The 14,594-nt window shown below is 34.6% G+C and overlaps 2 protein-coding genes across 2 annotated transcripts; one reads left to right on the top strand and one right to left on the bottom strand.

Annotated features, from left to right (window-relative positions):
* Nucleotides 1-2,083: 2,083 nt before the first annotated feature.
* Nucleotides 2,084-3,097, bottom strand: LOC131597767 (uncharacterized). Its single transcript, XM_058870443.1, has one exon. It carries the CDS (start codon nucleotides 3,095-3,097, stop codon nucleotides 2,084-2,086), a length of 1,014 nt encoding a protein of 337 aa, XP_058726426.1.
* Nucleotides 3,098-6,615: 3,518 nt separating this feature from the next.
* On the top strand, nucleotides 6,616-7,440 carry LOC131624632 (pathogenesis-related protein 1-like). The gene has a single exon (XM_058895577.1). The coding sequence runs from the start codon at nucleotides 6,666-6,668 to the stop codon at nucleotides 7,191-7,193; it is 528 nt and encodes a 175-aa protein (XP_058751560.1). The 5' UTR covers nucleotides 6,616-6,665; the 3' UTR covers nucleotides 7,194-7,440.
* The last annotated feature ends 7,154 nt before the right edge of the window (nucleotides 7,441-14,594 follow it).

Raw genomic sequence — 14,594 nt, 5'->3', positions numbered from 1 at the left:
TTGCCTTCCAGTTTCTTCATTTCTTGCTCTATTTTTTCTCCTCCCGATCCCACTCCAAGTTTAAGCATAGCTTTTTTCAGTTTTGTATCCGCTTCAGAACCGAAATTATTTAGAAGTCTTAAATTAAATCTAACAATGTCTGAATTGTCTGGGAGGGAACCTACTGAGAGATTTTTAGAGATCATAAGCCTTTCTGATGTTAACGGGTCCACTGTAGCTGTTGGGAGCACACAGACTTTACATTTTTTAAAACAATGCTTGTTTCTATTAAAACCCTCCTCCGAATGGCCCACTTCCTCCACCTGGACTTTTTTATTAAACTTCTTAATGGGCCTTGATAAAATATTACACAAAGGCCCATCCGCCTCTATGCTATTTTCCAAGGGATCACCTTTAATACTTTTGTCCCTACTAAAATCTCTCTCCACGTCACTGGCAAATAATAAAGACTGAGCCCTACTAGGTTTCGCTTCCAATTGTCTTAGCTGCGCCGTTTCTTTTCTGCTAGAAAAATCCGGATTTGAGATCGTATGTTCAGAGGATAACTCAATAAACTGCTGCTTTAATTCTTTTTTCTTCTTTTTATCCTCCAGTACCGATTGAATAGCACCATCAAAAGTCTCTTCCGTCCCTTTTGATTTTGACCCTCCTTTCAAAAAGTTGTCAGAACTTTCAGAAAGTTCTGAACAAACCCCTTTGTTTAAAGTTTTGACCGATGCTGCTTTCTGAATTTTCTTCTGGAAATCCTCAACAAACCTATGAAGAACCACCGTCCCTTTGTCCACCGGTTCATAGAGAGATTCCGGGATAAACTCCCCGTCTTCCTCTTTCTCAGAATCCAGAGAAGCTGTTATGCTCGACGAACTTGACAAGGAGGAAGATTTCAAACTCAGCTCTGGTGCCTTCTGAGCCGTAATCCTTAGGGGACCGTATGAATCTCCCCTAAGATGTAAGGAGAAATCTTTACCGTCAACAACTATCTGCAATGACTCAGGTAAAATGAAGCTTGCCTTAACCCTCACCATACACCTAGCTATGTCCATGGAACTGCCAGTCATAATGTTCTCATCCAAACAAACAAAAAAACCCAACCGATTGGCTAGGGATTCAAAAAAATCACTACACCATGCATGACAAGGGACCCCATAAATCCTAATCCACACCACCCTCTCCACATCTACATCATTCTCCTGCCAAGGTTTAATAGATTTAAACCACTGATGCCACCACCATTTTGTACTTGGAATTCACCTAGAGTGGGTAAGAAATTTTGGAAGATGCATGTACATTATTTGAATTTTGTAATTATCAAATGTATTACAACATGTAATCAGTGATTAATAATATTATTATTATTATGTGTTAGGACCCCTAGTACCAATTAATTGATGACTTAGTCATTGTCAAACACTACCGATGGACATTCTTTTTTTTTCTAAAGCAAAATAGGGAATCAATTAAGAGTACTAGGGGTGCTTCAATCCAAACATACAATAATTACAACAAAAGAGGGAACACAACCCCTCAAGCCATCAACAAAAAAACTAGCCTAGGATCATTGCACCAATCCTCCCAAGAGCCATTAACAAACCCTTTATAAAAAAACTACCAACCATTCCCACCAAAGCAATTTGATCCTACCCAATACATCAAAAGACGATAAAGCAAGATTATTGAAAATTATATCATTCTTACATTTCTACACTACCCAACAAAAAACCAACCCAAAGAACCATCCCAAATCTAAGGTGAAACAATAAATGAAAAAACAATGTTTTTATGATTTTCATAAATGCATTATTCTTAATAAATAGTATTTTTATTTTTATTATAAGTCGTTTTAAAAACATATATTAAAAACAATAATAAATATTGTATAAAAATAAAAAGTTATAAAAATATTATTTATTGATGATATGTAGAAAATAAATTTACATAATTAAAAAAATAATAATAATAAAAAACATCATTTATTTTTTTTTAGTAAACAAGATAACATATAACGGTGAACTAAGGGTTCACCAACCTGTTTACAAAAGGGGGGCACAAGCCAGGGCAAGGAAATAATACAAACCAATTGCTATTATGATAAGAACCGGATCGGATCTTTGACAAAATCATAATAAGAATAATTGAGATGAGTATTTTCTCCACAAAAAGACCACCTCCACACCAAAGCTTTGATGTTCCAAACAACATTATCAAAGCTCCAAACCTCTTCCCTAAAACAAACCCCATTCCTACTTAACCATAAAGCCCAAGTAATTGCTAACCAAACAATATCTACCTTCTTATCTAACACTTTCTTAGATATACAAAAGGAATGCCATTCCATAAAACTTGAATGGCTCTCTTCCTCAACTAACCCCTCTTTACCTATCCACACCGCTATGTCCCTCCAAATATTCTTTACAAAAGAAAAAGAAAAGAAAGAATGATCCCGATTCTCCGGATCAATCTTACAAAAAGAGCACAAGGAAGCATCAAAAGATAGCAGAATACCTCTAATCGCGAGGAGATCTTTTGTAGGGAGCCTATTAGCAAGAAGCCTCCAACCAAACGCCTTTATCTTGAAAGGAACATCCGCTTTCCAAACCAAAATCTTTGCTTCATTATGTCTACCAATCAGACCAAACGGAATACGGTAAAAAGCATACTTCTCATAACAAGACGCCACTGAGAAATCTTCACCCCTCGGAGTGATCCATTCCGCCCCGTCTCTTTCTGAACCTATCACCCCATACTCTTCCAAAAAGCCTCGGAAAATGCCCCATTCAACCGCCACCTCATGCTCAAGAAGCCGATTCTCGGAAATACCACAATTACCCCACGTCCACCTATTATCCACCCATCCTCCCATTGCCGCCACCGACACCATTTTCAAACTAGAAGCCTCATAGAGATTCGGAAACACCTCTTTCAAAATCAACCCATTCATCCACATAACGTCCCAAAAAGGGATATTATAGCCATTCCGCAAGAGAAACCTACAAGAAGAAACAAACGGGTCAAAAAAAGAGTTACTCCCCAATTTCACTAAATCTTTCCACCAAATCGACGCCTTCCTCCTCTCTATGGGATCAACGGCCCCTCCCATCACCTTTAACACCAAATCACCATACCTCTCCTTTAGAACCTTGTACCAAAGAGAATCTGCCCCTTGAATAATCTTCCATCTCCATTTACTCAAAAGAGACAAATTAAAATCCTCTATGTTTTTTATGCCTAACCCCCCTTCTCAAAAGGTTTAGTCACCTCCCTCCAACTAATCCAATGGATACATCTCTTATCCTCACCTCCCCCCATAAGAAACCGCTTTGAAGACGCGTGAACTCCCTCGCCACTTTGGTCGGCATCTTGAAAAAGGACATTGCAAAAACGGTTAGCGAACTCAAAACGGACTTCAACAAAGTAATCCTCCCTCCTAGAGTTAAAAATCTATTTTTCCAACCCGCCAACCGGTTTCTCATCTTGGATAAAAGAGGTTCCCAAGTCTCATTTTTTCTAGGATTATACCCCACCGGGATCCCTAGAAAAAAGAAATTACTATCTTCAATCTTACAAGATAAAACATTCGAGGCCGCTTCCAAAAAACTCCCATTAAGATTGATCCCAATAAGCTTGCTTTTGTGATAATTAATGCCTAAACCCGACACCAACTCAAAAGCCTTAAGCACCGCCTTTATAGCCCAAATATGTTTCCAATTTCCTTTCCCTACCAACAAAGTATCATCCGCAAATTGAAGGATATCAATAGGACAATTCCGATTGATTGAAAAACAATCAAATTCCCCAATCTCAATAGATTTCCTCACCAAACCCGTTAAACCTTCCGCCACCAAAACAAAGAGAAAAGGTGATAGGGGATCACCTTGTCTCAACCACTTCCCCACCTCAAAATCTTCCGTCGCACTTCCATTCACAAGAATGGACATATGACTTTTGAAAACCAACTTTTCCATCCATCCTCTCCACTTTGCTCCGAACCCCATCCTCCCGAATAAATACCTCAAAAAATTCCAATTCACTTTATCGTAAGCCTTCTCAAAGTCTACCTTAAAAAGGATACAATCCTTTCCCTCTTTCCTCGCATAATCAACCACTTCGTTTGATTTATTATTTATTATAATTGTAAAACTACTTATATTATAGTACAAATTTTTTAAAAGCAACTTATAATAAAAAAACGGGGAGATAGAATTTCAACTTCTTTTTCATCATGATGGCTATTTTAAAATAATGACATCTTTGTTAATAAGTTAAAATAATACTCCAAATATTTTAACAAAATAAACATTAACAAGTAGCTATATCACATTTAATTAATGTGGCGGCTGAAAGTAGGACATGGCAGAGGCTGCTAAGGCTTTATAGTTAACATAGTATATATGCAAGTGTAACGTTTAGAAGACTAACTCCTATAATCTCAACTCATATGTTGTATTCGTGATAAAGTAATTTTAAAAAAAAAAAGTTTTGTTTTTGTCATTTAAAAGATTATTAAACTGAATTGTGTATTATTTTCAAAACATTTTGTGATAATGTTTAAAATTGTGCAAACAGATTACTATATCGTACGATGAAACAATTAACTATATTGTAGTGATGATATTCTACTATACTTTGCATGGACTGTTCTATAATTACGTCCTCAAATATGATACAAATATAATTCTTGTTTTTGAAGATGATAATTTTCTGTAATAGACTTTTGCATAGACCGTTCTATAGTTACATTCTCTAATATGATATAAATATCATTCTTATCAATGAAGATGATAATTTCTTGAAAGAGAATTATTTTTTAAATCAACTTTTCTTTCAATAGAAATTCTTTGATATAGACTTTTCTCTAAAGAAATATTTTTTCTCCAATAGCAATTCTTTGATACAAACACTAATTAGAAAATAGGTATTTTTACCTAAGTTAAAACATAGCTGTTACCTCAATTCATAATCAGTATGTTTTAATTATCAACAGTGTTTGTATTGCAAGACTCGGCACTGCATTTCAAGATGATAATTATATGTTCTCTCACTTTAAAATTCATCTTTGTATGTAATATGAGATTCATAACACTTATATACTTAGGACTGTTAATCCTACAGTTCGCGAGAAAACTAAACCGAATCGAATTAAACTATAGTAAAAATTCATTTGAATTAAATCAAACCGTTTTAATTTACTAAAAATTGAACTAAATCAAAATTATTGGTTCGAAATTCGGAACTGTACCGAATCATTAGAATATAATTTTTCTTAAACATAACCGTTTATCAAAAAACCGAACCGTTAAACTATTTTTCAACTTAAAAAAATATTTTAACTTGTTTTAAATATTTTTTATTTTTAGATTCAGCTTCAGTGTGGTTCGATTTCAATTTCAGTTCGGTTCTAGAATTATTTGTGCATTATTGTTTGATTGAGTAATCAAACATAACAGTTTGGTTATTTTAATTTCAGTTTAGTTAACTTTTCAATTTAGTTCTTAAATTTTTTGAATAGACCTATTAATATACCAACAAAAATAAATATGACATAGTAAAAAGAAAAACAGAGAAAAAAAATGTTGAACACAAAATTGAAAAACTAAGTGATGTCATTGTAGAATTGATGAATAAGAAATAAGTAATTAATTTATAAAAAAGAAAAAATAATTCATGGTCCTTATCATGCGCAAGATTGGACACCTTAAAAAACTAAACTTAATTTACTAATATAACTTCATCTAACCAAAATTCTCTTATAAGACCATGTGCAATGGGTGTGTTTAGTTGAACTCAACATGTAAAATCTCTTCCAATGGGTGTTTAGAGTAGTGTTGAGTGTGAGGTGGAAGAGAGAGGTGTTGAGAAAACTCAACACTATTGAGGCTGACGCAGGGGGGCACGTGGCTGTTTGTGATTGGCTGGCCAGATTTTTATCCATTTAATACTTTGAACTCAATTATTTCGTTGCAAATTATTTTTTTTTTATTTTTTTTTTTTACCAAATTCATGATTTTTTTCTCTATAAATAGAGACTTGGTTCATTTGATTTGGACACAGAAAAAAAAAACCAAGTTTTTCACTATCTTAATCTTATTATTATCTTTCTATTAGTGTTTATGGACAAAGTTTGGAATGTTTCGTGATTGAATTATTTGTGTGTTGTATTGCATTTTAAATTATTTGTATCGTACTAATTACGCTACTTGTGTGTTGTATTGCATTTTAAATTATTTGTAACGTACTAATTACGTTACTTGTGTGTTGTATTTTAATTTAATTTAATATGATTTGTATCGTATCCAATTATTTAAATAAATTTTGTTTTTATTACAAAAAATTAAAAAATAAATTGTTAAGTATTTATTATTTTAATTTAATTTTAATCGATAATTGTAATTTTATGTAATTATAAAAATAAAAATAAAATTTAAATAAGAATATGAAAATAAAAAGCGGTGGGGTAGGGTGTTGAGTGAAAAACCATTGGAGAAGGTAAAAGTTGAATGAGTGTTGAGTTATTAAGTGGAAGAGAGAGAAAATGATGTGGAGTGTTGGGAGTTGAAAAAGTGGGTGTTGAGTGTTGAAACTATTGTAAATGGTCTAAATAGGCTTACAATATTGTCACAGAAACCAACCATCAATATTTCAAATAACATTTCTCCACCATTGTACCAATGATCTCAATGTTTGCTCCTCTCATGGTTGTGTTAACCATACTAACACACACCACATACGCTCAAAACTCACCACAAGACTTCCTCAACGCTCACAACCGAGCACGTTCCGAGGTAGGTGTCGGTCCAATAACATGGGATGCAAACGTTGCAGCTTTCGCAAAAAATTATGTGAACCAACTCAAAGGAAGTTGCCAGTTAGTGCACTCTGGAGGCCAATACGGAGAAAATCTAGCTTGGGGCAGTCCTGACCTTACCGGAACAGCTGCGGTCGATATGTGGATCGACGAGATACAAAACTATGACTATAATTCGAACTCTTGTTTTAATGGTGAGTGCTTGCATTATACGCAAGTCGTTTGGCGCGATTCGGTTCGGCTTGGTTGTGCTAGGGTGAGGTGTAACAATGGACGTAGCACTATTGTTAGCTGTAACTATGATCCGCCGGGTAACTTTATTGGTGAGTGGCCTTTTGAGAATAGTCCTTTTGAAATACCATTGAGCTTCAAGAAACATGATGAGAAGTGATTGAAGATGTTCAATACTATTGAACAGTGCATGTTATTATGAGTGTGAAAAATAAATGTCAAATTTGTATGTTTCATATGAAATTTTGTGGGTTTTATTGTTGTTATGCATGTTTTTGTTTTATGTTTGGTGGGTTTAGTCTTTTGTTTCTTGTATAATTGTATTTTTAACGTCAATTCTTGGACACCTAGTGGGGAATTGATTCTTTATAGTATATTTGGTTTGATAAAATAAAGATATATATTGTGACATGCATATGCAAGCATTTGCAGGATCAATAATATAATATGCTCTAAATATTTTCAACTTGAATTATGCATAACCACTCCCGAGAGAGTAATTGAATCTCGTTGCCTTGCTGTTCAGCCATTTCTACGATAGAATTTTTGCTTCTTGAACTAGGTGGTCAGTCGATATATCTTTTTCTCTAAAAACATTCTCGTTACGCCATTTCCATATTAACCAAATACAAGCATACCATATAACATTGAATTTTTCTGTCCTGATTCTGCCTGTTCCACACAGCCCCTGAATTGTTGGAAGTATGGAATAATTGAATTGTGTAGCGCAGTAGAGATGTTTAGCCATCGAGTGATCGTCATCCATACCTGCATGTTTAAATCACACTGAAAACAAAATGTGAGAAACATTTTCTATAGTCCTGCAGCCAAATGAATATTCTTTTTGATAACCGTTCAACAACCCTCTCTTGTGAAGGTTATCCTTAGATAGAATTCTATTTTGGAATAATTACCACACCAGAATTACTATTTTAAAGGGACAAATTTGTTCCAAACTTCTGCGAGTTTCAGCCTTTCAATGTCGATCGAATTCTCGATAATTACGTTATACGCCTCTTTAACACTATATACCAGTTTACCAATAATTTTTTACAAACAACCGCTCGTCTTCCAAACTGTGTAATTTGGTAACTTACAGGATCGACTAGATTGATCCTAGGACATGTGTCTCAAACTTTTAGTTTTCTCTAAGTTCATTTTATAAGTAGTCATATCTCTGATTTATGAACAAGAACAAGATTCTTCTAAAAAATAGACTAAGTATTGTCTAAGAATTAAGAATAAACCTTCGACTATAAAGTACTGAGTAAAAGGGTAAAAGTTGAATCTAAAAGGATTATAAATACTGTAAAGTGTAGGAAAGTAAAGACTTTGACAAAATGTAAAAGGGCTGATTGAAAGTAAACAAAAGTAAATGGCGAAGACTGGAATTAATGAAACTATAAATGACTTTAGAGTAAAGAAAACAATGGTGTTTTCATATATACATGATCAACACTCTTTTCTCTCGCACCGGTACTTTGAGTATTTGAGTGATTTTTTTATACAATGAAAAAAACACACCAATCTTAAAACATAAGATTCCTATTTATAATGATTTGATCCTAACGGTCTCTACACAGATGAGTGCCACGGTCGATATTTCAAACGAAAAGATCTTCTAATGATACCATGCGTTCTTTTGAGGGACAGACGCAAGTTTAAATTTCAAACTTTTCCCATCCAATGTGGCTGTCGAAGCAAACTTCTTCATAAAAATATTCCACTTACGCACTTGAAGCTGTATTTACTTCGACGTATCAAGTCTTTATAAAAATCCAAAAAAGAAATAACTTCTATAAAGCCATATTTCAAGCTATATTATTCAGAATATGATATTCTTAAACCTTGGTCGAAATTCCTAGCTAACAATACCCCTGAATCTCATGTCCAAGTATCAACTTTCTCATAATTAATGACAATCCTTTGCATTTTTCCTTCAGTTCCTCCGCTAACACACACTCTTCCTGGGACAAGTTCCTATTGCAATAGAAGTTCCATTGACCTGTACCTATTGCTAGGTCATTTACTCTCATGTTTTTATCTTGACATATCGCGTACATACTCGGAAACCTATCTTTAAGAGGAAAATTCTCACTCCAAGGATCTATTCATACGAATGTGTCCTCCGCATTTCCAATCACTCTCTTAAGCTTTATTAACATCCAATTCTGGTCAAATCCCCGTGTCCCATTTTTGATACTTTGAATGACTTTCCACCATGTTGAGTAATTTCTCCCTGCTCCACCAATCCTATCGTTTGTATCACCATATTTACACGCTAAAACCTTATACCAAGTGTTGTTTTTTTCTACCATAAGGCTCCATTTTCATTTGCCTAATAACACTAAGTTGAAAGCTTTTATATTTTTTATCCCTAACCCTCCTCCCCCTTCTCTCAACAAACCTTGTCCCATTGAACCCAATTGATTTTCTTAGTAGTCTCTTTCCTATCCTAATGAAAAATTTTGAATAAAGATTTAAGTTTAGCGATAATACTTGACGGTGCTTTGAAGAATGAAAGGAAATAAACTTGTATAACATACATAACTGATTTTAGAAGAACGACACGACCACCGATAGATAAATGTTTGTTATTCCAGCTGAACAATTTTTGCCTGACCAAATCTATGATTGGTTTCCACGATCCTTCTCTCCTAGGAATACTTCCGATCGGGAGTCCCAAGTATTTAAATGATGTACTTCCGACTTTACAGTTGAGTACAAACAGTGTCTCCTCTAACCATGTTAACTGAATATTAATAATAACTAGAAGGCTTTTGTGGAAGTTTACCTTCAAGCCTAACACCAATTCATATAGTTGCAGAGTTGACTTAATTGCCCACACATTTTTCCAGCTCCTTTTCCACACAATCAATGTATCATCAGCGTATTGCACGTAAGAAATCGATACATCCTCTCGGCCAAATTGACAACATTAAATTCAACCTCTGTGCTGTTATTAAAAGAGAAATGGTGATAGAGGATCGCCTTGTCTAAGTCCTCTACTGACCTTAAATTCCTGAGTAGAGCTTCCATTTACCAAAACTGATATTTGGCATGTATGGAGAAATTCATAAATCCACTTTCGCCATCTAGTGTGAAATCCCATTCTATTCATGACGAAGTCTAAATATTCCAATCCATCGAATCGTATGCCTTTTCAAAGTTGACTTTGAACAACATAGCTTCTTTTTATTTCTCTTTGCATCAATAACTAGCTCGTTCGCAATAAGGATGATGTCCACCATCTGCCTGTTCTCCATAAATGTGAATTGTGAAGCTGAAATTACTTTTTGAATCACCCCTGTCAATTTGTTTGCAAGTATATTGGCCAACACCTTATACATGCACCTAACTAACTATATAGGTTGGTATTCACCCAATCTTACCGGATTTTCTATCTTTGAAACAAGTGTAATGAACGCGTTATTAATGTCGCAACTCAATCTGCCATTGTAGTAGAATTCAACCAAAAATCGCAAAGTATCTCTTATTCTTTTTTCCTTTTTTTTTTCACTCTCTTTTTCATCGAAGTCAATTAAAGCCACTCAAAATTACGAGAAAATCACTTAATCCTTTTCCTTTACACAGAGCTGGCCTAAATAATTTTAATTCTCTGTTCAAATTTTAAAATCTCACCTCTAATAAAAAGAAACAAAACCAATTAAAAAATATATATAATTTTCATTTAAATTAAAAACAACATAAAAAGATATTAAAAATAAAAAACTATTTAGAAATATTTAAATTTAATTTTGATGCATTCAACTATTATTTTTCACATTTTTTTTCTATTCTTAGAATTCTTTTTTTTGTATAAACATTCATACAATTTGGTGAAATTAATTAATTCTTTGAACAATTTTATAGTGCTAATAACAAAGTATTTCATTTAATAAAAAGTCAAAAATAATAAATTACAAAATATCAAAGCCTAATTTGATTTTGATCGATCTCAATACCACTCCGCCAAATTTATTATATGTGTCAATTCGTACAGATAAAAAATATAAATTTTTCTAAATTTTTATTTTAAAAAATCCTCAAAATTTTAATACATTGTACTAAAGATTCGGTTGCACTTGCATAAAATAGACCATAATACTCAGTTGCATTTACATGTACAAATATATTTTTAGTGCAAACCATATATATATATATATATATATATATATATATATATATATATATATATATATATATATATATATATATATATATATATATATATATATATATATATATAAAAAAGAATACTTAACATATATAGTATAAACAACAAGTCCTAACCGCCGTATAACAATAGAGAGCCCCTAAAAAGGTAAAGAAAAAGAAAAACCAAGAGATCCATAAAACTCATAAACCAAGCATGATCACTATTAAAAAGTCCCAAAAATGTCACCCTCCAACATGGAAACTTAAACACATAACAGTTATCAGTTCAGGCACATGAAGAGATTCATCATCTCCCAATTCGAGAAGGGGTAGGAAGTATGGTAGATCTTATCAAGAATTCATTTCTAAGATCACAATATAATTTTGTCAACCAAAACCTCCAAAAGTTGTTGTAAGTCTAAAAAGATAAATTTGTTTGAGATTTTTAGAGTTCATATCATACAATGGCAAATCAAAGATACACCAAACCAAGTAAAATTTCTCTATTGGTAACAGTGTAATTTCATGTGTATTTTGATGTTTTGTTGTGTTTTTGAATGTTATCTGTTGTAATTTTTGAATTCAACGATTTATCATGATTTCAATTTTACTATTTATTGTATTATTATTGTACCTTAAGCTATCTCTTACACTCGTTTGAGTTGAAACTGTTGCAATGTTTCTTAATTTGAATAAAATGGTCAAAAGTGAACTATGCATGACTTGAATGACAAGTTAGAAATCTTAAAATAAGGTGTTTTTAACATTGATTCGAATCAAAAAATTTCCTGACTCAAATCGAGAGTGAAGATGAAATTTAGAATTTGGTATCTGTAACGGAAAAGCCACGTCATAAGAGTGGACAGCTGGACAAAATTCCAGAAACTGCCAGCACAACAAATGCCGTTATAGATCCGCAAATTCAGGAAGTGGGAAGAGGAATGAGGACGCGTCGTCCTTCTTGCAAGCTGCAGGGGTTCATCCATTAACCCTAGTATTTATAGTATTGGGATTGAGACTGAGGGTGTGAATGATTTGTATGAGAATATTCTTCTCTCTTCTTCCTCACACTGAGATTTCTCTCCTTATCATTCCATGCTTGTAATCGTTTGATTCCTTCTAAGTTATACACTGGAAGTTGAATCTTGATATTAATAAAATAGTACCTTATTCCTCTGCACTAATATTGTTAGCATAACATTGGTGCTTTCATCACATCATGTCTGACGTCGCTCGCTTGAAGGAAATCCAAGATGAGATTAAGCATGATGTTCAGTCACAGCTTTTGAAGTTCTTCGACGCCATGGACATCAGAGATCGCGAACAAGCTAAACGAATAAACGGCGTTGAAACAGAGAATGAAAACCGTTTTTCCAGAATCGAATCGGCAATCGAATCCTTACTCAAGAATGCGGCGGAAGCACAACATGATGCAAGGAACTCACGTCCTAAGCAACCTTTTCAAACCAGAAGTGTTAAGCTTGAGTTTCCCAGATTTGACGGTACACACGCGATTGAATGGATTTTTAAAGCGGAACAATTTTTCGAGTATTATAACATTCCAGATGCGGATCGTTTGATGATAGCTGCCATTCATTTGGATCAAAAAGTAGTGCCTTGGTATCAGATGATGCAGCGCACAAACCCATTCCAGTCCTGGCAAATTTTCACTCGTGCGATTGAGGTTGATTTTGGACCTTCGTGCTACGAATGCCCTCGTGCTACGCTATTCAAGCTGACACAGAAAGCCACGGTGGCCGAGTATTATCTGGAATTTACATCGCTAGCCAATCGAGTCTATGGTGTTAGTCCTGAGGCTTTATTAGACTGTTTCGTTAGTGGCTTACAACAGGATCTGCAGAGAGAAGTGTTAGCTCAAACACCAACGTGCATCCAAAGAGCTGTTGCCTTGGCCAAACTCTTTGAAGAAAAATGCAAACCAATTCCAAAACCTCATTCCTCCAATTCCAAATTCAACTCATTCAATAATCCAAACCCTAACAGAACCACCACACCCCCATTACTACCCACACCAAACTCCAAACCAACTAGTTTCCATCCAAAAAACCAAAATGTCAAACGAATGAGTTCCGCAGAGATACAAATCAGACGAGAAAAAGGTTTATGCTACACCTGTGATGAGAAGTGGTCCTTTAACCATAAATGCCCAAATAGAACCATGATGATTTTGCAAGTAGAGGAGGAAGCTAGTGAAACTGACGCAGGCAGTGAGACAAATGTGACATCAGTTGAGGATAGACAATTAGAATTACACTTGTCTTTTAATGCTTTAAGAGGAGCAACTGGGATTGGCACTATTAAATTCACAGGACATATTGGTAAAATGCCAATTCAAATCCTAGTTGATGGGGGTAGTTCGGACAATTTTCTACAACCTCGAATTGCTCAATTTTTGAAAATGGAGATAGCCCCTGCGCCTTTCTTTAAAGTTTTGGTAGGAAATGGAAATTCCCTTAGTCCTGAGGGGTCCATTCCTGAACTGTGTGTAGCTGTCCAAAACCATGACATCAAAATTCCCGTGTATCTATTGCCTATTGTGGGAGCTGACTTGATCTTAGGCGCTGCATGGCTAGCTACATTGGGCCCCCATGTAGCAGATTATCAGGCATTGTCTATTAAATATTATGATAAAGGTGAGTTCGTGACACTACAAGGTGAAAAGATTCAGGGTCCACAACAAGCACAGTTGCATCACATGAGACGTCTCTACCACACTGATGCGATTGAAGCATGTTTTGCCATTCACAGAGCTGAACCTATTACTAAGCAAGATTGTTGGTTGGAATTACCTACTGATATGGAGCCAGAATTGGTCTTACTTTTGAACAAGTTCAAAAATGTATTTCACAAACCTACTGGGTTACCTCCACCAAGGCTACAAAACCACAATATACCATTGATGGAAGGAAAAGGACCAGTTAAGGTGAGACCTTATAGATATCCCTAAAGTCAGAAGGAGCAAATCGAACTCATGATACAAGAAATGTTAACTGAAGGCATCATTCAACCAAGTAATAGCCCTTTCTCTTCACCTATTGTGTTAGTGAAAAAGAAAGATGGAACATGGAGATTTTGCACTGATTACAGGGCCTTGAATGCTATAACAGTGAAAGACTCTTTTCCCATGCCCACAGTAGACGAATTGTTGGATGAATTGTATGGAGCAAAATGTTTCTCGAAGTTAGACTTGAGGTCCGGTTACCACCAAATATTGGTAGAGCCTAATGATAGATATAAAACAGCTTTCAGAACGCATCAAGGTCATTACGAATGGCTCGTCATGCCGTTTGGATTAACAAATGCGCCTGCATCATTCCAATGTTTAATGAATCAGATATTCCAACCACTGTTAAGGAAGTATGTGTTAGTTTTCTTTGATGAC

This window comes from Vicia villosa, linkage group LG1 (genome assembly GCF_029867415.1).
Source record: "Vicia villosa cultivar HV-30 ecotype Madison, WI linkage group LG1, Vvil1.0, whole genome shotgun sequence".
Classification (NCBI taxonomy): domain Eukaryota; kingdom Viridiplantae; phylum Streptophyta; class Magnoliopsida; order Fabales; family Fabaceae; genus Vicia; species Vicia villosa.
Note: the sequence above shows the minus strand (reverse complement) of the source record. Positions and strands in the feature narration are given on the sequence as shown.

Bases quoted from the DNA above. Each gene is read 5' to 3' on its own strand.
- LOC131597767 (XM_058870443.1), bottom strand. From the start codon at position 3,097: ATGGGAGGGGCCGTTGATCCCATAGAGAGGAGGAAGGCGTCGATTTGG.
- LOC131624632 (XM_058895577.1), top strand. From the start codon at position 6,666: ATGATCTCAATGTTTGCTCCTCTCATGGTTGTGTTAACCATACTAACA.